Raw genomic sequence first — 22,295 nt, 5'->3', positions numbered from 1 at the left:
GGTCAAAACGTTGCAATTCAAGAAATTATTGAGAATAAATGATGGGTTTGTTGTAGATGAGTTTTTTTAGGAAACCGTTTATTATAGAATGATGATGTTGATATCCTGTAATATGTCGACTTTGTCATTTGAGAAAAATACCTTTTTTGATAAAAATAAAAACAATCCATAATCTAGAAATGCTTGGGCAAGATTGTGATCATGATGAGTTCATTGGATTTGTAACATTTAGGTGGCTTTTATTTGATTTTGAACATAGACACATACAGGGTCAGTCTCAAATGAGAAAACGGTTAATTTGAGAAAAAAACGTGAAGAAAATCTAAACTATGTAACCCACTGAAAAAAACGACAAATAAAAAATTGAAAAATAATTTTAGAAATTAGTTTAATTATCATTGTAACTTAGGATAATTATCATATTAATTGACTAGAAGGGTACTCGCACAATGCAGCGAGATACATATTGGTTTTAATGTTTCGTTTTATTTTGTCTTCTGTTGATGTTATAATATGGTTTTATGTGATAATGAGAAGAACGATAACGTTTTTTATTTTTGAATAAAATATAAATTTGAGAATATCATAAAATTTTGAAGAAAATATATCGACATTGATATTAAGTTAACTATTTAAAAGTTCTTGTTTTGTTATGTAATTTTCTTAATTCAATTTGTTTTATTATAATTTAATTTAGGTTTAATAACGAAGTAATTTATTTTTGATTTAAAAATATAATGTTTTATAAATATAATAATTAAGTATTTTGTTAGAAAACAACGATTATCTTAATTATATTTTAGATTTTTTATATTTAAAATAAAATATTTATTCTTTATTTGATTATGTTTATCTGCAGTTAGCTACACGAATTCAAACACGGAGCTTTAATAAGTTATACTTATGCATTATTTTTTTGTAATCTTAAATGTTTAGTAATATGCATCAATAAACAGTAGTTCATGTATAAAAAATAATTTTTAAGAGTTTTGTCAAATGTTTTATATTACAGTATAGATAATTAATAGTTTTAAATTTGTTTATTTTTAAATTGTAATTAATTCATAATTTTTTATCATGTTTTATATGATTTTTTAATTATTTTTCAGATACACTTTGATAAGATTTCTTTTCATAATTTCTTCGAATATCACATGTGATATCCACAATCAATCTATTATATTTTCACAATTTTTTCTCTATTTTCTGAATTCATGTTTTTAATTATGATTAATTACGTTTAACATATGATCCACTCTGGTGAATTTTGTTACAAATCACATGTGATAAAATACGTGTGAGTACAAATTACATATTATCACATGTGATTATATGCATGTGTGTATAAGTTACATGCTAACACATCTTTTAATATACGTTTGAGTATAAGTGGCTGTGACATATTATTATATGTGATACTATTTGCATCATAATAAAATCTATAAATGTAAAAAAACATAATCACATATGATTAGCAAAAACGACTACAATTATCACAATGATTATACGATCATCAAATAAATTATTATTTGTGACAATAAAAAACTGTAATCAAATTGTTATAAATTTATCTTTATAATGTAATCAATTTATCAGGGATTATCAGAAATCCCTTTCGGGAATGAGAAGCAAAATCAATCTCGATTTATTAGAAATTATTCCCACAGATACAGATAATATTATATTCAAAATTATGTAATATATTTTTTAATAAATTTAATAATGTTTTATTTAATCTATTTACTAGATAAAGTATACATCACATATTTCTACTCTCTTTTATCACAAATTAATTTCCTTTTCATATGATCCTCCTTTTAAATATATTATCCTTAAAAGATCAAAATTGAGTTTAGTGGAAGGTGGGGTGTCAATTCAAGCATTCATTGGTGGTATCCTCATAAATATTCATGTTCCAAAAATATTTGTTTGAATTGGGTAAAAAAAAACTTATCATTTTTGTTTTAAGGGGATTTAATTTTTAATTTTTCTAATAAATAAATCTTTATACTTACTGAAACTCAATAAAATGATATATTCTTTGTTATGACCGTGTTGTTTTTAAATTGGTTTAGAAGTTGAGGAGGGTTTCTGATTAGTTGTGAAAAGTTGAGCGGTGTATTTTGAATAATTGGTTTGAAATTTTAAAAACTTCCACCCCTTCATGTGGAGAAAAAAAATATATATATATAAAAGCTATTGAAGACAGAAGATTTTGTGATTTATAGTGATTATTTAAAGTTGGGTTTGGGTTGTGTTTTAATGCAATGGGGAAAATTCATTGTTTATGCTTCCATACAACTGAAGAATCATGAAAAACAATACCTTACTCATGAAATGAAACTTGCAACTATCGTTTTTGTCTTGAAGATTTAGAGACATTATCTGCTGAGAACTAAATGTCAGATTTATTCAGATCACAAAAATCTTCAACATCTGTTCAATCAGAAAGAGTTAAATATGAGGCAAAGGCGATGTATAGAATCGGTGATTGATTACGACTGTGAGATTATTTATCATCCTGGAAAGGTGAATGTGGTGGCTGATGCACCTACTAGAAAATAAAAGAGTAATACCATCAAAGTTGTTGCCTTGCGAGCTAATCTGATCCCTAACATTCTTGATGAGATTTTGAGATGTCATAATGAAGCTATTAAAGACGAAAATGTAAAAGCAGAAAGAATTAGAGGAGTGTTGGTAAACCTGGTAAAGGACGATAGTGGAATTTTACACTTTGAAGGCAGAATTTGGGTACCTCTCTTCGGTAACAACCAAGAGATAATATTGGATGGAATTCATAAATATCGGTATTCGATTCACCCGAGTACTAACAAGATGTACAGAAATTTGAAACTATTTTACTAGTGGTCGGGATTGAAAAGGATATTGACAATATGTAGAACGATGTCTAACATGTCTACAAGTAAAGATAGAATGTCAACGACCCTAAAGAAATTTACAATCGTTAGAAATTCTAATGTGAATGGGATCATATTACAATGGGTTTCATAACGAAACTACCAAGAACTCCGAAAGGGTATGATGCTATATGGGTGATTGTAGATCGTTTGAAAAAGTCTACACACTTCTTACTGAGTAAAGAGGCATACCCATAGGAACAACTTGCGAAATTGTATATTGATGAAATCTTAACTCGACATGGTGTTCTGTTGTCAATCATATCAGATACGTACAGTCGATTTACCTCGAGATTCTGGGGAAGCTTTCAGAAAGCAAAGGGATCTCAATTCGGTTGAGTACGGCATATCACCCACAAACAGATGGGCAAAGTGAGTGAACAATACAGACTCTCGAATATATGTTACGATCCTGTATTATTGATTTTGGGGGTTCATGGGAAAACCATTTACCCTTGATTGAGTTTGCTTACAACAGAAGTTATAATTCAGCATTCAAACGGCACCTTATGAAGTTCTATACAGCATAAAGTATTGAACTCCGTTACGTTGGAATGAAGTGGGAGTGAAACAGTTAGCCGATTTAGAGATTGTTAACAATAGAAAAGATAGATCGAATTCGGGAATGAATAAAACAACTCAAAACCGGCAAAAGAATTATGTTAATAAGCGTCGTAAACTGATTGAATTCCAGGTGGGAGATTGTGTGATGCTGAAAGTTTCACCTTGGAAAAGAATTGAAAGTTTTAGGAAGAGGGGCAAACTCAGTCTAAGGTACATTGGACCGTTCAGAATCAGTAAACGGGTTGGTGAAGTAGCGTACCAGTTAGAGCTACCAGTGGAGCTAAGTGTTACTCATAACATGTTTCATGTTTCAAATCTGTAAAAGTGTCTGACTGGCCCGAATTTGGCTGTAACATTACCCGAAATTCAGATTGATGAAAATTTGGGTTTTGTGGAAATCCCAGAAGTTGTCACTGACTGTAAAACTAAGTATTGAGAACTAAAAAGATTAGGTTGGTGAAAGTTCAATGACGATTCCATAAGGGGCAAGAAGCTACATGGTAAAAGATTAGGGAGACTATGTTTAGGTATCGATACCTAAATGAAGTCTTCCTGATCTTTTCCAAAATTACCCTTATTCACTAGTTTTCACTTATGTTTAATACGCATTAGTGTTTACTTTATTTCAAAATTGTCATTGATCAATTTAATTTGTAGATTACACAAATTAAAGGCTAAAATTAGTCCATATAGTTAACATCAATTTTTTTGGTTAACAATTGAAGAAACATATATATATATATATATATATATATATATATATANNNGATCATGTGAGACCAGCCTGTTTTCGTGAGACCCGTGAGACCAACATTTTACACTTGAAACTTCACAACAAAATGCTGTGAAGGTGACTTTTTAAAACCTTCACAGTGTTTTAGTTGTGAAGGTTCGACTTTTTTTAAACTTTCACAGTGTTTTTGCTGTGAAGTTTTCGTGTAAAAATGTGGTCTCACAGGTCTCACGAAAACAGACTGGTCTCACGTGAACCCAACCCTATATATATATATATACACACACACACACACACACTAGAAGGGTACTCGCGCAATACAGCGAGATACATTTTGATTTTAATATTTCATTTTATTCTTTATCTTAGTTAATATTATAGTATGATCTTATGTGATTTTGAAAAAGCGATGATGTTTTTATCTTTGAAAATATCATAAAAATTTGACAAAAATATATCGATATTAACATCAAATTAACTATTTAAAATTCATATTTTTGTGTAATTTTTTAATTCAATTTTTTTAATTATAATTTAATTTAGGTTCAATAACGAATGTAATTTCTATTTGATTTAATAATATAATTTTCTTATAAAGATAATAATTAATTATTTTGTTCGAACTCTATAACTATCTTAATTATATTTTAGATATTTTATATTTTAAAATGAGATGTTTATCTTGTATTTGATTATGTTTATCCACAGTTAGTTACATGAATTCAAACATGGAGCTTTAATAAGTTATACTTATGCATAATTTACTTGTAATCTTAAATTTTAAGTAATATGCATCAATATACAGTACTTCATGCATAAAAAATGGTTTTTAAGAATTTTTGTCAAATGTTTTCTAATATGGTATAGATATATATATATATATATATATAGAGAGAGAGAGAGAGAGAGAGAGATGACAATAATCAAACCATAAAAAGGTTCTAAACTCGTGAGAATCGACATAAAAACATTTTTAATATGATTTTTTTTATCAAAAACTATGATTTAAAATATTGTTTGATGTACGTTTGCGTTCACCTTACGAAAAATTTACATATGAAACTTTTTTTTTTTGTTTCACTTGGTGAAACGAAAAATTTACATAAAAAATATTCATGTGGTGAAACAAATAAATGTGAAATTATCACATTATAAAACACATATAAGTTAAACAATATCTTAAATCCTAACATTTGATGGGGAAAAAAACATGTAAAAAATTATTTTGAAATTGATTCTCACATGTTTGTAACATTTTTGTGATTCTCATTTAATTTGCCCATATATATATACATGTAAAAAAATTATTTTAAAATCGATTCTTGCAGGTTTGTAAAATTTTTGTGGTTCTCATTCGATATAACCCTATACGGACATGGACGGACCTAGGCTTGTGGTATAGGTGGCACGTGTCACCGTATTATTTCTCCGTCGAAAGGTATAAAAAATTAGGTTTCGTGAACGGTGCAACCGTATTAATTTGTTGTGTGCCACCGTATGTATTTTGAAATAACAATGAGAACAAGTTTTATGTGGTAGAGTTCATTTGCAAGACTTTTATTCCACCACACACCCAAGTTTGAATCCTGTTAGTGTCATTTTCTTAGTCAAATGGTATCACCGTAAGTAAGCAAAGCAAGAAGCAAATCTTGTTACCAGATATTTTACAAAGAATTCTTTGAATAAATATTTAAAAGGAAACACCCAATAAATTATGGGTGAAGTGATGTATCATAAGTCTGAATGATGAAGCTCACATGCAATGCATAAAAACCCTTTTTCCTGCGACCATAGATTTTGTCTCCATGTCGAAAAGCAGCTTATGATGTTAAGCACTTTACGATTTACAGGTGACATAACACCATAATTATATATATTCCCATGGAGAATCAAATCAGAATCATAAACAAACCCTTAATTCAAATGTATGATTATGATAATGAATCTTAAGCTTTCGGTGCCAACCCTACATTAACTACATCTTCCATCAATTAATCATCACTTCGTATGATTAGAATTTATTCGATAAAATGTCGTTTTCATTTTGGTACTTAACACGGATTCAAGACTTGTTAACAAGATGTGTATATTTTAACTGTTTCGGGGAAAGTACCGCTAGCTAGAACGTTGAAAATTATTGACGGAAATTAACGGACTCATCCCATGCATAATTACTGATGGACAACCGAGGGAACGCCTCATAAACCAAAAACAAATACGGTTTATCAATAGATTATCGAGGAAAGGAAAATCCGTCGATCTATGACTTGTCGTTACTTACAGATGTATTAAAGACAACGTTGCAACAACATATATGTGTGTGTGTGTGTGTGAGAGAGAGAGAGAGAGAGATTATGTCGGTAAGTCGGTGACTCAACAAATATTGTGTTTTGTAAGTTAACTTAAACTTGTAATTATGTTTTAAATTTTATTTTGTCTTAGTTTTTTTTCGGGAAAATGGGATGGAATCCGAGGCAATTTTATCTTAGTTACTAATAGTTGTGTTGACTTTTGCGGCAAATAAAAGGAAGGCCGCACTGGACAACTAGCGAGATATTTGAAAGTACCGATAAGACGAAAGCGTCGGGGTCAGGGACCGCTGGCTTTCTTACCCTGAACGCAATGTCTTCTTCATTAGTTTGCTTAATTATAGCCTAAATGGCATCATTAATACTTGTAGTTTGTTAATTGATTGTGATGCTTAGAATTTTGGAATAGTTGTAGCATATTGGATGGTGTTGTGATTCCCAATATATTATGTTACAACTTTTGTTAAAAACAAGTTACACATATTTTAATTTATAATGGTTATGATACCACTTATTTTGAAAAAACATACCAACCATGTTTTGTTATCAGTACCAAGAGACCATGCTCGAGAAGTATGGGCCAGACGTTGGGATCTGAACTTCATCCTGACTTCTCGAAGCACTTCTAGTACCAATGGATCCAATGATCGTTTGAGTTCAAATGAGGTTTGTTTATTCGTCTTTAGTTATTTTCTTGATTATTTGCAAAATCTATCATTTTACTCATTGTATATGTAATATTTGTAGGTACAACAAAACTGTGAAATGAACTTCAAATATAGAAGAGAAACATAAAGCTGATAAAGCCTAGTCATGTCACGTGTGAAGCCAATAAAAGCGAGAAAGGGAGAGAGCCAAGAAGCAAGAAAGGGTGAGGACTCTGGAGCGACTGTTGTTGCTTCAACACAACCCACCTCCGCCATGGCCTTGTGGTTCTTTAGGTTAGGGTTACTTTTGGATATTGGAACATTTCTTTATATTCTTTGGTTCAACTCATACGTTTTCACTCTTCATTTTAGTAATCACTAATAAAAGACTCAATATCGACACAAATGTACATCTTTTTCCTTAGTAGGTACACAAACGCTCTTACACATTTCTTTATCGAAAAGGAAGATCACTATATTTTCTATAAGAAACAAGTAATAAACTTTACCAGCAAAACACTTGGTTGTTGTTGTTCAAACGTGTTAAATTGAATATCGTATGTACGTATTACTTAAACAAGTATCAACATTAAAGACATACCAAGTTAAGATATTATGATGTAGGGGGTGATTTAGAGGCCAAGGGGACCAAAATGCCTACACAAAAACCCTAAAATGAAAGGAGGTTTGTGTGTGTGTGTATATATATATATACACACACACTTAGAATATAAGATTAGCACTAATCATAACAATTGAGAAGGTGAGGGGATCGAATCTTTTTTTTTTATTAACCTGGATATTCAACCCGTTATGCGAGCTGACTAATCTCAGTGCAACCACATGTTTTGCAGATAGCCCAGAGTTATCACATTTGAACCTCTGTGGCCACAAGGGGATTTTTATTCCTCCTTGGATTTGAACCTGAGACCTCTTAGTACGTTTGACCTTCGAAGTCAAGCTCAAACCAATCAGACACCACCATTGTGGTTGGATCGAATCTTTTTGGCCCTGAAAGATAGCAAATGCATCTATTTGTTTATTCATGGACGGTTGTAAATAAAGTCCCTAACTTGTGGGGTGGTTGTGTGTTCATTTTTATAACCCTACTTTTCAGGAATCTTCCCTTTGGTCAAAAGCTTTGGAGTGATTTACACTTTAAGTGCCAAAGCTGCCTTCTTGTTTCATGTCTACTTTTTTGGATGGTTTGGTTTACATACCATCTAAAATTTCAATCTCGTTTCAATCTTGTGATTGGTTTAAAAAAAACCGGAACTGAAATCCACCAATTTTAATGAAAGTTGGTATTTCATGAGATTTCGTAGGATTTGTTTGTAATAATGATTAAGATATGTTTAAAACGTTTGTTTTGTGATAATCAATTAATAAAAGTGAATATAACTAATTTTGTAATTTTTTTTTTAGAAATTAGTGATAAAGAATGTAATTCAATTACATTCCAAACCCTAGAAACCGAATACATCAAAGATTACAAAGCCTTCTGATTTCAAATTCTTCCACAAAACTCAAATCCCTCGAAAGTATTTCGTCAAACCGAACTGGCCCTTAGCGTCCTCAAACTTTTCTTTTCATTTTGTAGGGAAAAGCTTTCTAACGCATACTTTTATGTAAAGTAATATATAAAGATGATATATGCATCGTGGCTTAACTGGGGTTTTGATGATCGATTGGTTGGGCATCAAATGATCCGGAGAAAAGATGATCATTTTGAATCAACTCTTGGACGATTCAAAGATGTCCAAGTATAACGTCTCTGGATTGACGGATAGAAGTATGTTAAAGATGTCCTGAGACAAGTCACGTAAATTTGACTAGTAGAATGGTCTAGTACCACAGACAAATCAAATTATGGAGCCCGACAAGTAAAGATCAACTGTGACTTGATAAGTAAAAATACCGGTTGTTAAATTAGGCAATTAGTAGTCAAAGATATACATTCTCCAATTGTATTGAATGTTCTAAACAAGGTATGTTTGTGTACGGAGATATATAATGTGATAACCGGATATTCGGTTATAAGGTTCGGGGTCGTTTTAAACTTTGGTGGTAAGTTAAAGGGGGTTGACTTGGTTATGTGCTAAATTCCTCTTAAGAATTTCACCGCCTCTTATGGTTTATAATTTATAATTGTTTTATGAGATATTATGTATATCTCATGGGGATTGTTAAAAAAGGAAAGAAATAAAGAAAAAGTTATGTGTGTTTTCTTATGTTCGAGTGAAAACAGAAACCGAAAGAGGAAGCAAGTAGAAGTTGAGTTCTGTTAATCTTTGTTCTGAATATTTGCTCTGATTTTCATCATCCTATCTTCATCTATTTGTGATTGATAAGGTGAGTTTATTTTACAAACTTTCCTTATTTGGTGTTGAAATTAGAACCGTATGGTTCTTTATATGAGAGTGATTATAAAACTGTTTTTGATGCTTTAATTAACATAATTTGTGGGATTTTTGATATGTTACATCATGTGTTTGGAATAAGGGTTGCATATCAAAGAGAGGTGTATTTTGGTTATAAGGGTGACATATCAAGTAGAGATCTATTTTGGTTATAAGGGTGACATATCAAGGAGAAGTGTATATCAAGATAAGGGTGACATAACCAATGGAATGTAAAATCTAGGTTTTTGATCAAACTGTTAATTGTTGTCGCATCGTTATGATGTGATGACTTAAAGTTGTCGTATCTATGTGATGTGATGACTTAAAGTTATTGCATCCTATTGATGCGATGAAAAGTTGTTATCGCATCCTTATGATGCGAGGAGTATGTTTGTTGCATCATTGTGATGCGACAAGTTAACTTATCGCACCAATGTAATTCGACAAGTTGGGTTTATCGCATCAGTGTTATGCGATGAGATGAGGTCCTCGCACCAGTGTGTTGCGAGGAGATGGGGTTGTCTCACCCATGTGATACGAGGAAATTACATTTTTTACCTATATGATATGATGAGTTATATCATAATGTGTTAATGAGTTATTAATTGATGCGATAAATTGGTGATGTCTCATCTTTTAGATGCGACAAAAGATGTTTGTTTTATTAAAGTGTGGTTTATCTATTATTATTACAAACATGAGTTTATAAATGTGTTTAGTGATTATTCATCATGTAATAGCCAACAAAGGGATTTCTCACTAGACTTCAAGGTCTAACCTTCATTTTTTGTGTTCTGAAAATGTGTATTACAGGTCGGACGCAATCAGATGATAAAGGGAAGGGAAATGGTAAAGAGTTATATTTACCTACATGGAATGTTAAGATAACATGTTATCTGTTGCATTTGGGATACTCGTTATATATACAAGTTTTGTACAGTAATTTGTGAAAAAAATTGGTAGCTACTTTGTAATGTAGCTTTTGTAATTAGTGAAACCAATTATGTAAGTTATTTCTTGATATATGAAAATATATGTCTATAATCTTGGGGTGTTACATATAATAATCTTTACAAGATTATACTTTTTGTCCGGTCTTGACTCGTACGCTGGTAAATTGTTGATTTACTAAATTATAAGATCCAAATTTTTCCAAAAACTCACTTAAAATAAATATATTTGCATGACAAAATTAGAAAGCCTTTGTGAAATATGATTCAAACTATAATCCAGTCTTAGGGACCGTTTACCAAACGCTTACCCAGGTAAACGCTTACCAAGTCACATTATTTTACCGAATGAATATGATAAGAACCAAGAATCTTACCCGGTAAGAGCGAGACAATGACCAAGAGTCTTATCCGGTAAGTAAGGACGACGACTCTTACCACGATAAGCGCTTACCAGGTGAATTGTTGCGTACGATGTCATTTTGATGAACTAAAATCTTAACCGGTAAGGAAATGATAGTGTAAAATTTTTACCGATAAGCACTTACCGGATAAGTGTTTGGTAAACGGCCCCTAATTGATCATATGATGCTACGGATATAAAACATGCTATAATAAATCACTACTAGCATCAAAGGGGAAGCTTAAAATGTAAGCAAACAGCTTCTCTAAATTTCTTTGATATATATGGAGAAGAAATTACATCTCTATGTGAACAAAGTTCTATCAGACACTTAAAAACCAAATTAAGAAATAAATCTCACTGTAAACCTACTTAATTTCTTTGCCAATTAATCTCATGAATAAGATTACATCCGCCACCGTCCCGAGACCACCGGGACTTTCTTTCTAACGGTCTTTTTATTCGAAATTGCACCAACATCCCTCCAACTAAAGTTAACAGCTTGCCTACTCTCTCTATAACTATGGCTGCTATGGAAACTGGTAAAAAAGATGAGAGGGAGCCAGATCAAGATGAATAAAACACAAACCTCTATTGCCATGGTGGTTGTTGATGATGCTTGTAGTTAATCGGGAACGATTCCCATCCGCTATCAGGTTCTTGACGTTTCCCTCCGATGACCGAACTCGAAGAGGCTTGTAGTGAGTTGCTCATCCTCAAGAACTGCTGTTCATCCACTGGTCTCACTTGATTGTGACTAAAAAACTGTCTCAATCCCCCGTTATTCTCTCTATTTCCCCCATCAGTCATGAAGCCAGAGTTCAGATCGAAGTTATGACGTGATGGGCCTGCACCGTTTGAGCCAGATGGTGCACCGGTTGCAGTCATGTTGAAGATGAAAGGTTGTGTTGGTTGAGAAAAGGGAGGTGGGATGGAGGATGATGACCCCATGAGTTGTGGGACTATAGGGGCTCCTCTTGAATCAACCATGTAAGGGATCGGGCCAATTGGCCCACCTGGCGGGCCATACATGGGTGCGGAGAAAGACATAGCGGGACCCAATGCAAAACCATTGTGACCGTAAGCAGGTAGATTAGCGTAAGGCATTGAAGGTCCTAGCCCCAAACCAGGCCCGCTTCTTCCCAAACTGAAATCCACAGGAGGGTCTAAAATCCGTCCGTTAGGTACAGGAACAGAATCCTTGCGCTTTACCTCGACTTGGGTACCAAAAATGGAAATAACGGATTCATCTCGCTTATAGGAGCCTCCAGAAACGTTGGAGTTGTTGAATAACTTACCGAGAAACGGATTATCGAAAGAAGTGTTATTCGGAATAGTCGAGTGGTCGTTCAAATTCAAATCGATGTTCCTAAAAGAAGGTTGCATCGACGATGATGAAGAGGATAAAGACGGACTTTGGGGACCATTGTGCCTCAAAGAAGCTACTCGGCTATCACGCTTCCAATCGAGAGCGATAGTGCCAGCATCGCCATCCCCGAGACTATTAAGATCCAACTGCAGCCTCTCTAATCTCCTTGGTTCTTCAACAGAAGGTTCTAGAAAAGAGGTGATCGGCATTTTGTCTCGAGATAAGAGGTCTTCGATTACATCCTCACTGCCTTCAGCAACATTCAGATCGAAATCAAGATGATCCAATCGTTGCTTTGAGTTGTTATGGCTAAATGCCCTTTCGACTTCAGGGATCCGTCTAAAAGCACTCGTTGCAGCCGACCCTTTCCAACCAAGGGTACCCTCGAATTGCAAAGGAGCAGCAGGTAATCCATCTGCTGCAGCTGCCCTGGAGGCAGAAACAACCGAGACTGGGGTCAAGACAGGATCGACTCGACATTCGGGTTCTTCAGAAGAAACTTCTTGATTCAGATCAAACCCAGAAAACCCTCTTTCAGCATTAGGTGCCGATTCTTGAGCCATCTCGGAAATTTTAGTTTCTGGTATATTAGGCTCACAACTTGCCATTTTGGAAACAAGTGTTTCAACATCAGTCACTGGCTCGGCTGCCCTCGGTGAACCCTTAGGTCCAGATCCGGATGAAACCTCCTTACCCGAGCCCCCGACGGATTCGGGTTCTTTTTCATTTCTGGAGTCTGGACTGCTTGCCCTCTCGATTCCACTACCAGAAACGTTCTGAGAAGTACTACTACAGCTTCGTTCCCTAGAATCAACTTCTCTTTCCACTTCATTAGCAACTTGTCTAGCCAGCTCCAATGGATCAACCATCCCATAATCCAGTTCCATATCAGATGGTCTCTTGCTAATCAAATCACCATCTTGACCTTTCATCGACCGTTTAGAAAACCGTGAAAAGTTTCCTGAATCATCATCGCTCTGAATTCCAACAAATTTCTTTGCATCTTCCTCATCACTTTCTGTATTTGATGTAGTTTTAGGGTTATCAGCTTCTCCCCATTTATTCTCGGATACCTGCAAAGCTCCACCACTAGAATCACCACCATCCATCATATCTTCATCTTTGTCACTGGTGTCTTCCCTCTTTTCCGTCTTTGTATCAGGCTCCGAAGTTTTCTCAATATCAGCACTTTCACTCAGAAGTTTGTGCTCCAAAGGACTAGAAACGGTAGTCGATTCCACTTTACCTGTTTTATCCAAAGAATCGATCTCCTGCTTTTCCTTTGCATCTTCAACATGCTTACCCAACTGAGAAATATCTGATTGCACAGTAGGTGTAGAACCAGAAATTCCTGTTAAAACAGTGCTTTCTGATTTCGATCTATCAGCTTCAACCTTAACAGCTACATTTACGCTAATATTCACTGATGAATCAACAGGATCCTGGTTTGTACTTGCAGATTCCATAATTGTTTCCTGTGTTGGCATCTCTTCTTTTAGCATCTTTTGATCGCTCGATTGTTCCATGTTTTCTTCATTAGAAATAGCAACGGCGGGGCATTCTGTTGCGTTACCAATTGCCTCAATCATTTTGACATCCGTTGGAGCTACGTCGATGTCCTGAATGGGGGTCCACCCCTCACATAGAGCTTTAGCTTTTTCCCGAACCATAGAACTACTATGACCAAGAAGATCCTGAACAGTTTTATCAATTCCAGAAGAAATAGACCTATGGTTGTCTACCTGGAGCCTCTCTAGTGCCCGTAACAGTGCAATGATTAATTCTTCCAAAAAACGGTTTTCAGTATCGTTTCCAAACTTCTGAGCATCCTTGAGCCACCGATCAATGAACCAGAGTCCATCTAATTGGATGAAAAGATCAAGGCAGTCTTTATTCTCAGTAGTTGCGATGGTGCATGCAACTGCAGACCATTGTCGGGTTGCTTCACCGACATTCTTCACAACACAATCTTTCTCCTTCTGCATCACGGTGAGGAGCTCGTTAACTCTGGTGGGAGTCGTGAGCCCATCTCTCAACTCGGTTAAGGTAAAGAAGTCCTCGAGTGTCATATTGCTCACCTACCAGTTAGGACTTCCAAGGTTGAACCAAATAAGCAGCATGAGCATATCCATCAGATAATATTAATTTACGCCATACCCTGCAAACATCGAATAATCAAAATCAATGTCAGAACCTTGTCCAAATAGTTCAACACGGTCTAGGAAAATAAAATCCAACTGAAACTTATCTATATACCACCTATTACTCTTCATCCCAAAATAGATGTACACGATAAAGAAGGCACAAAGTTTTAGGAACGTGCAACTTGCACACTTTTAGATAAACTAAATAACAACTTTACCCTTAATATTAGAGGGGGTAATGAATTACTCCATCTCATAATTAAGGGTAGAATCAGAAAATAATCATTTACCTTTTGGAAGTAAACACTTATTTTGGGACAAACTAAAATAGAAATGTGGACACTTATTCTGGGATGGAAGAAGTACTAGGAAACACAAATAATATGGACATCTTCCCACTTTGAGAATGTAAGGCTCCATATATTTTGCCCGTTTTCCTCCATTCTTCATATACATTGTGTGGTCCCCCGCACTTTACATCATCGAAACATGGACCCATAGAAATAGAAAGATAATAAATGGAGCTTAAATATCTTGTTATACCCACATTTTACATCTATGTTAAGTCCTATCCCTAGAAATCTAACATCCTACCAACAATGGATTGGCTTACATGCAGTAAATACAACCAAAGATTTGGATAAAAGTTCAGCAGCCAGTTCAACAACTAAAATAGTCATTCTAAGATGAATCAACTTGAATGATGTATACAAATTCTTTAGCAGATTAAATACTGGCTACATAACTCAAGTCCTAGCAAAGTCTCTCCATATGCCCTGGTCTTTCCTAGAACTGGCTTTCCTCGTAACAAAATGGAAAGCACAGTCAGAAAACTTGGGTGACTGAAAAAACAATATACTGTCCCATAGTTTATCCAAGAACTTTAGGTTAGAATGGAGCACCATTGGTGCAACAAGATGTTATTTGGACCGCCTATGTCATAATGGCGTGTATACAAGACTATGAACTTTCATCATTCGATGAAAACCAAAACAAGGGGTAACAAAACAACCATGAAAGATTTATAGCTGACAAGATGGCATTGTACTCCCAAAGGTCCTTTGGGCCTAGCGGTATCCCGGTTACCAGTAGTGCCCGTCCTCCCAAGAGGTCTGGAATTCAAACCTCACAGGTGAGAAGGGTGTGTGCCGTATATTTTATACTTTTAAAAAAATGGAATTGTACCAGGAAATACAAGTATTGTAACAAAAAATATAATCCAATATATAATCATTAGGCAGTAACAGCATGATTTGGCATAATCGCATTACATAAAAAGCACAGCCTTGGTGGCACAATTTGAACCAAACCACAATAAATGTTCAATGAATTTGGACTATTAAAAGAAATATAACTTATCACAATATGCAAGTTGCTGAATTGTTGAGAAATCATGAAATCAAGCATGCATGAACACTTTCTATAAACAGTTCTGTTTATAAACACGGTTTAAGTGCTGCTGGTCCTTAATCAACATAATGCACGTAAAGAGATAACGAAAGCATTTGATACTAAATATAGTGATTTTTAAAATTCCCACTTCCAAACACAATGATAAAATGTCAGTCATGATTTCATCACACTATCAATGTCAATCTGATCAACTTGAACTTTCACCTTTCCATAATTTATAATCTCTAACTCCAATAAAGTTTTAGGTTATCATATCCGTTTTTATGATCTTTCACTGTTTTCACATGAGTATCCATAACACATGCATAAGCACAATTCATGATTTGAAGTAGATGAAAGAAACATGAACTTCGCTAAGGTTCAAATTCAATTGTTTCCCACGTATGTACAGGTCATTTTGTCTATTAGGTATTACTATTCTGCCTCATGCCAAAAGGAAAGGCTATGGAAGAAAAAATTATCACATCAACTTGCCTTCTTCAATGAATTTTCTGGTATTCACTATTTGCTAATTACTGATATAGGTTCCTATCAGCTACATGCATATAACTTTCATTTACTTCCTACATGCCAAACCTAAAAATGAGCAATTTCTGTTTTGATGTGACTAAAATTGAATGGCCTCTTTCAGAAGGGACCTAAGATACACAGCTGAAAAGGATATCCTCTTTCAATGTAAATATGTAATTCAGTTCCAGATATTCTATTTATTAAAAGTTCCACCAGACGTGAATGGAGCACTTAATTTAGCCATTTGCAAATTCAAAGGCCACATAGACATCTTCTTCATAAAAGCTGCTCAAGCCCTTATAACGAGTTGGTCGAGAGACATACATGAAGAAAAAAGGAAGAACTCCCACCTCTATAAAGATCAAACCCTGAGAACTGGATGACATGTAGAATTCATTCTCGATCGTAATTCTAATTTGGAAATGATATGAAGATAAGGAGCGGAAGAACAAGCATGTGAACCTACAACTATCAACAATTGCAAGGGGGGAGAGCGAGATAAAAAAGATGCAACAAGTCTAAAACCATATGCTAAAGTTCCTATGATCATCCACTCATACATTTTATCTTACAACTATCTGCAAAGTTGCAATATCATTGAAAATAAATGTTGATGGATGGATGGACCACGGAAAGGATGTTATAAAACTTTGTAGGAAATCAGGGATGAAACAAGAGCATATAGGACTTCGAACTACATAACGTGCAATGGGGCAAGAGGATGCAACAAGCTAATAATATTGGGAAGAAGTTCAAACTGAGAACATAGGTCTGGTGCATTAATCTTCATCCAGTTCTCGACTTCCTATGTTTATCCGTAAAACATACATATCCTTAGACTATCTTTGAAGAGTAAATTATTGTTAATATCAACCTTGACTGATTAAAAGTAAGGGCACATGGAGAAGGAGAAGCATCTTAATCTAGAAAAAGAATTGATAGCTTATATTTCTGTTGTATCAATTATAATCCTGACGATAAGGCTCCTCCTCCAAATGAAATTCAATGGGATCCAGAGAGACCATGTCTTTGTCTCATACGCTATACGGATGGTGAGAAGTAATTTGTAATTGCACAAAAGAAGACTATTTATCTCAGAGAGGTCTGCAGAAAATTAATGCGCTAACTATAGATTTGATGCCTGAAGATATACGTCACAACAAAAAGGATAATGGTAACCCCCGAAATGATGTTAATAAAGCATGTTCAAAAGCGGATGATTACCATAATAGATTTCCACGTCATTTCTATTCTATCTCTTTCCATTTCTTTTCTATATATGGAAAGTTTCAATTTCATCATACAATAATCCAGAAACTGCACTCATCTCTGGGTGCCTAGGTATCCACTTTAAGCCTCATCCGCTGATTCTTCAACATCAGTCAGTTCGGACCCGACTTTAGATGTGGTCCTTTTTGGCTAAAAGAAATTTATAAACACCATGTGTAACTCAAAGTCTGGAATTGCTGCGATCTCTAGATAACTAAACCAGAGGAAGGTGCTAGGTAATAGGTATCTGCTTCAAGGTCAGCATCAGTTGGATAAAAGCTCATATTTCGTAGCACTTACGGACTTACTGATATATTCCTTAAAAAGTATGACCTTGTCAATCTTCAAGTCTTGGGATAGATCCCCTTGCTAGATCTATTACAAAAAAATCTATCAAGCCAACTATCTCAAAAATATAACTACTACCATACGTTAAAAAGATAAGCAACGAGACGAGTATAGCAAAGCCACTAAATCAAACCCATGGATAATGAAATGGTTGTGCTTCTTATTCTAAGTTATGTTATGCATATTTGAGATGTAAAACAGAGTCATGTACTGAATAAATGGTAATAACATATGACATATACAGATATTATTCCAGCTACTACAACCCAATCCCAAGAAATAAAAGCATCAAGTAAAAACACAAAAACAAGTTCCAACTTCTAAAAGACAGACAATGTTTGTGCTCATCAGGGTATGCACTTCTAAAAGTTCCAACTTCTAAAAGACGAGCAAGTTCCAACTTCTAAAAGACGAACAAGTTCCAACCTCTAAAGGACAGCCTACCATCATGTAATAAACAGAAGATCATGTATTAAGATGATAGTAATAAAGTATCTGATATATAGATATATTATTCCACCTACAACGTCCCAATAGCCAGACAAAAAATTCAAGTGAAAGAGCATTATCTTCTAGAAAGGAAAATGAACAACAGCATGGTATTCTCACCTAGTATCAACAATAAGCATAACCCAGAAGCAATCATGTTTAAGGTATTTTATTCAATGAAATGCAAGAAAACTGATAACCTCACATCACATGCACATTGAACAATTTACATCTTACAAGTGAATCAAATGCAATGATTCAAATGATTTTTCAATTAGTCAATTAGAAATCCTTTTATGCAATTTAAATCGAAAGTATGCTTCTCTTTCCTTTTTATTCGTAACTGTAAACTTTCTACTGCTAAAGTTGGGAGTAATAAAGCTCGAGTATCCATGTATACCAATTACTTTCATGCCATATTAGAAACTTGTCGAATAAGCAAATGTCTGCTAACTTTAATTAATTGTGCACGGAATTACCTTCACGCAATGTAACAAAAATAAGGAGCTTAAATTTTGATGGATAGCATAACAAAGTGCTATCAAGTTAAACTAATTTACACACCATAGGTCCCCAAATTGATAAAGTAGATCAGTTATCTTGTCAACCATCATTTGGACAAATGACAAGTATATGGTAGCAATAGTTGCTTTTGTCAAAGTAAGCATTGTCTCAAACTCTCAATGGAAGAACTTTCTCGCGTGTAATCTTCAACTCCAAACAATTCGAATAAGTTTTCTCTTAGTCCACATCCAGTGATGACACCATCGGAAATCAATAGATATTATTTTCACCTTGTTTGGTATAACAAGCTTCCGGTCTGCTTCCTTATGGTCTAACACCAAATTTACAAAAATAAAGACACCATCACTCAAACTATTAAGTTCAGTTTGGAGTATGGATATCATGGCAATCATTAGACATGATAATCCAAAGTAATCAAATTCAATGCAGAAGTTAACACTAGAAATATTAGACAACTGACTTTAAGTTCTCAGAAACCTTCTCTCTTTTCATGATTATGCTGATGGGTCATTCAACCTTATGAACAAACAAAAACTGTATATACTGGAGTACAGCAGTAACAGTCTAAGGTGGAGAGATTACTTCCCAGACCCCGTTTCGGTCAAATACTTCGTCTTAATATCAAATTATTAAGCAACAACAAAAACTGCTAAACCATACCAAAAAAAATCCCAAAAGGAAAACCAACTCTCTAAATTTACTGATGCAATTGCAGCAAATATTCAACATGATTAAGTCCAAAGCAACATAAATGATTTGTAAACGAAGTAAGAAAATATCCCTTTGAACTGTTTCTCCTTGAACAAGCACATCATTCGTTTTCCTTTTATTGCTTTATTCTGTGAGGGTGCCTTAAAAGGACCCTATCACCACAACAATACAGATATATTAACTTACGTGACTCTTTAAGAGATTACATCAGATTTTAAGCTTGCTTCCCAAAAGATTCATCATGGCACATAAATACTTAGCATGATAAAATTTACATTTACTTTTATTTGGCTTAAGAAGACCACGAATAGGTAAAAATTTGCAACGGGAACCAATCAAATAACCAGATCCATACATAAATAAGCTTGTATCATGCTACCATCAATACAAAGAATACCATAGACCACTGTCACAAGATTATAAGGAAAATTAATATTCTATAAATCCTCAAAGAATTGCATCATGTATGGCAACAGCTGCATTTTCTGTAACCCACAGGCCTTTAGGCAAATGGTACCAAGTGTGGCTCTATGAAGTTTATATTGGGAGTTTGAATCTCCTTACAGTTATGGGTTTGTGAATTTATTTGCCGTTTCAAAGGGAAAAAGACAATTGAAAATTCTGTAGGAGAATAACCAGCATGAGCCTGAAATAGTATAGACCTGAACTCATGTACAATAAAGAAAATTTACCATATGAATCAAGTTCCCTGTTGATCAAGCTCAGATAGTAATGCAACTAGAGCCGCCAAATCACAGTTCAGTCAATCCTGTAATTAAACCACAGAAAAGAGTCAAAAATTAAGAAACTTCACATACGATACATCCAAACCCTAAGTTAAAACACCCGTGTAAACAGTGAGAGCACAAAATTAGCTCATTGTTACAAAAACCCAAAACAACCCCCAAAAAATCAGTGATTCAACGTTGTCAGCAAATCAAAGTAGCTAAGCCACTCCATCTACTTACAAAAACAACAGAAATCAAAACCTTTTAGCTCCAAAAGGCAAATTGTTCAAGGGAATACGAAACCCTAGTTAGAAATCCAGTTTCCGCGTGAGGCGAAGGAGTCGTGTGCATATATACATAAACTACTAGATAATGATTCCATTAGATTTCGTTCAGGTTACATAATCAAACAAGAAAAATCAGTAAGGAAATTAAAATTCCATCTATCTTTTAAGAAAGGAAACATCGGAAAACATTAAAAAAAAAACAGAAGAAAAATGAAATTAATTCATAACAAGCAATACAGCTATCCTCTACTCAAATTGAATTCATTATTCAAATTCAAACCAGGAGAAACATAAGAAAACTTTAGACAGCCAGCGCGAGAGAGAAAACCCCTGAAACTCCAATTTCGTGGCCATGGTCGGTGTTTCTCTCTCTAAAAACAACTTCTCGCTCTAGAATCTTGAAAAAAGAGATTAGATTTGTACCTTTGAGCATCTGTTGGCCAAATTATCGCTCTACAGAAGACCTCACGGCGTCTGTGTAGTGGTCTGATGTTGAGTGGCGTTTTCCTGAACAAGAGAGATCGATCGAACGTTCCTTTCTTGCTTTGCTTCTGCAGGGGCACCTGTTTTCTTCGTTTTCTTAAGTATTATAAATTACAAAAACTACCCTAACCTTTAAGTTTATGCATTTTTAACCCCCAACTTTTTGTGTCTAGTAAATAAAGCCCATATAAATATATAATTTGCAAAAGAAATAAAAAATTAAAAACACAACCATACCTTAACAATGTTTTCAATTATATTTTAAACAAAAAAATTATCGATCACTTACGTGAAGTTTTATAATTAATTGATTATATGTATTATATATTTCAGTTAAATATTAAATCTGCTTAAATCCTGTGATATTATTATGTAAGTACTTATCAAGTTGCATTACCTTACCGGATGAACATGACAAGGACCAATAATCTTACTCGGTAAAAACGAGGTAAGGACCGAGAGTCTTACCCGACAAGTGAGGGCAATGACTCTTACCACGGTCAGCTCTTACCGGGTAAATTGTCGCATAGAAAACCGTTTTTGTCAATTAAAAATCTTACCCGATAAGTAAATGATAATGTTGAATTTTACCGCTGGGTGCTTATCAGGTAAGTGTTTGGTAAACGGCCCCTAAAACTTATTAAGCTATCATCTAACATTTTCTTTTTGTGAGAGTTTGGCAAAATTTTACGGTCGATGGGTTGTAGTACCATGCCTAGGGGTGCTCACGGCCCGGGTTGATCGGTTTGGAGCCGTTTTAACAACTCAACCCAATGTTGGCGGTTTGAAAATTTTCAACCCAACCCAACCCGTTCGGGTTGATCGGGTTATGTTTAAACAATGTAAAATCACATAAAAATAAAGGAAACTTTCCTTTGAAATACGACCGACCATTCAAGATAATATGCAAGTTCATCAAATATTTAGATATTACAATAAAAATGTTTAAACCAAATGATAATACATCAATCAACAACAATAGTTTTAGACGTTTCCAACCCCGATGCTTTCGCTTTCTTGACGTTGATGTTGGTCATGTCATGATTGTCATCTACAATTCAAAGCTAAAGTTAAGGTCGGGTTGGTCGGGTTT

General features: G+C 34.4%; 1 protein-coding gene across 3 annotated transcripts; it reads right to left on the bottom strand.

The window, feature by feature from the left end:
* Window positions 1-11,177: 11,177 nt before the first annotated feature.
* Window positions 11,178-21,253, bottom strand: LOC112518361. 3 transcript variants are annotated; one of them, XM_025126036.1, is made up of 4 exons: window positions 21,143-21,253; window positions 20,397-20,473; window positions 14,378-14,453; window positions 11,178-14,274 (listed from the first exon to the last, which is right to left on the bottom strand). In XM_025126036.1, exon 4 carries the CDS (start codon window positions 13,963-13,965, stop codon window positions 11,518-11,520), a length of 2,448 nt encoding a protein of 815 aa, XP_024981804.1. In that variant the 5' UTR covers window positions 13,966-14,274; window positions 14,378-14,453; window positions 20,397-20,473; window positions 21,143-21,253; the 3' UTR covers window positions 11,178-11,517. The 3 variants fall into 3 exon arrangements, with proteins under 3 accessions (XP_024981804.1, XP_024981796.1, XP_024981812.1); XM_025126028.1 differs by having other exon boundaries at window positions 11,178-14,453; XM_025126044.1 differs by lacking the exons at window positions 20,397-20,473; window positions 21,143-21,253 and having other exon boundaries at window positions 14,374-14,383.
* Between the last annotated feature and the right edge of the window lie 1,042 nt (window positions 21,254-22,295).

This window comes from Cynara cardunculus (genome assembly GCF_001531365.2).
Source record: "Cynara cardunculus var. scolymus isolate 2C chromosome LG 1, CcrdV1, whole genome shotgun sequence".
Taxonomy (NCBI): Eukaryota; Viridiplantae; Streptophyta; class Magnoliopsida; order Asterales; family Asteraceae; genus Cynara; species Cynara cardunculus.
Note: the sequence above shows the minus strand (reverse complement) of the source record. Positions and strands in the feature narration are given on the sequence as shown.

Coding starts and splice junctions, on each gene's coding strand:
- LOC112518361 (XM_025126028.1), bottom strand. CDS start 14,364: ATGACACTCGAGGACTTCTTTACCTTAACCGAGTTGAGAGATGGGCTC.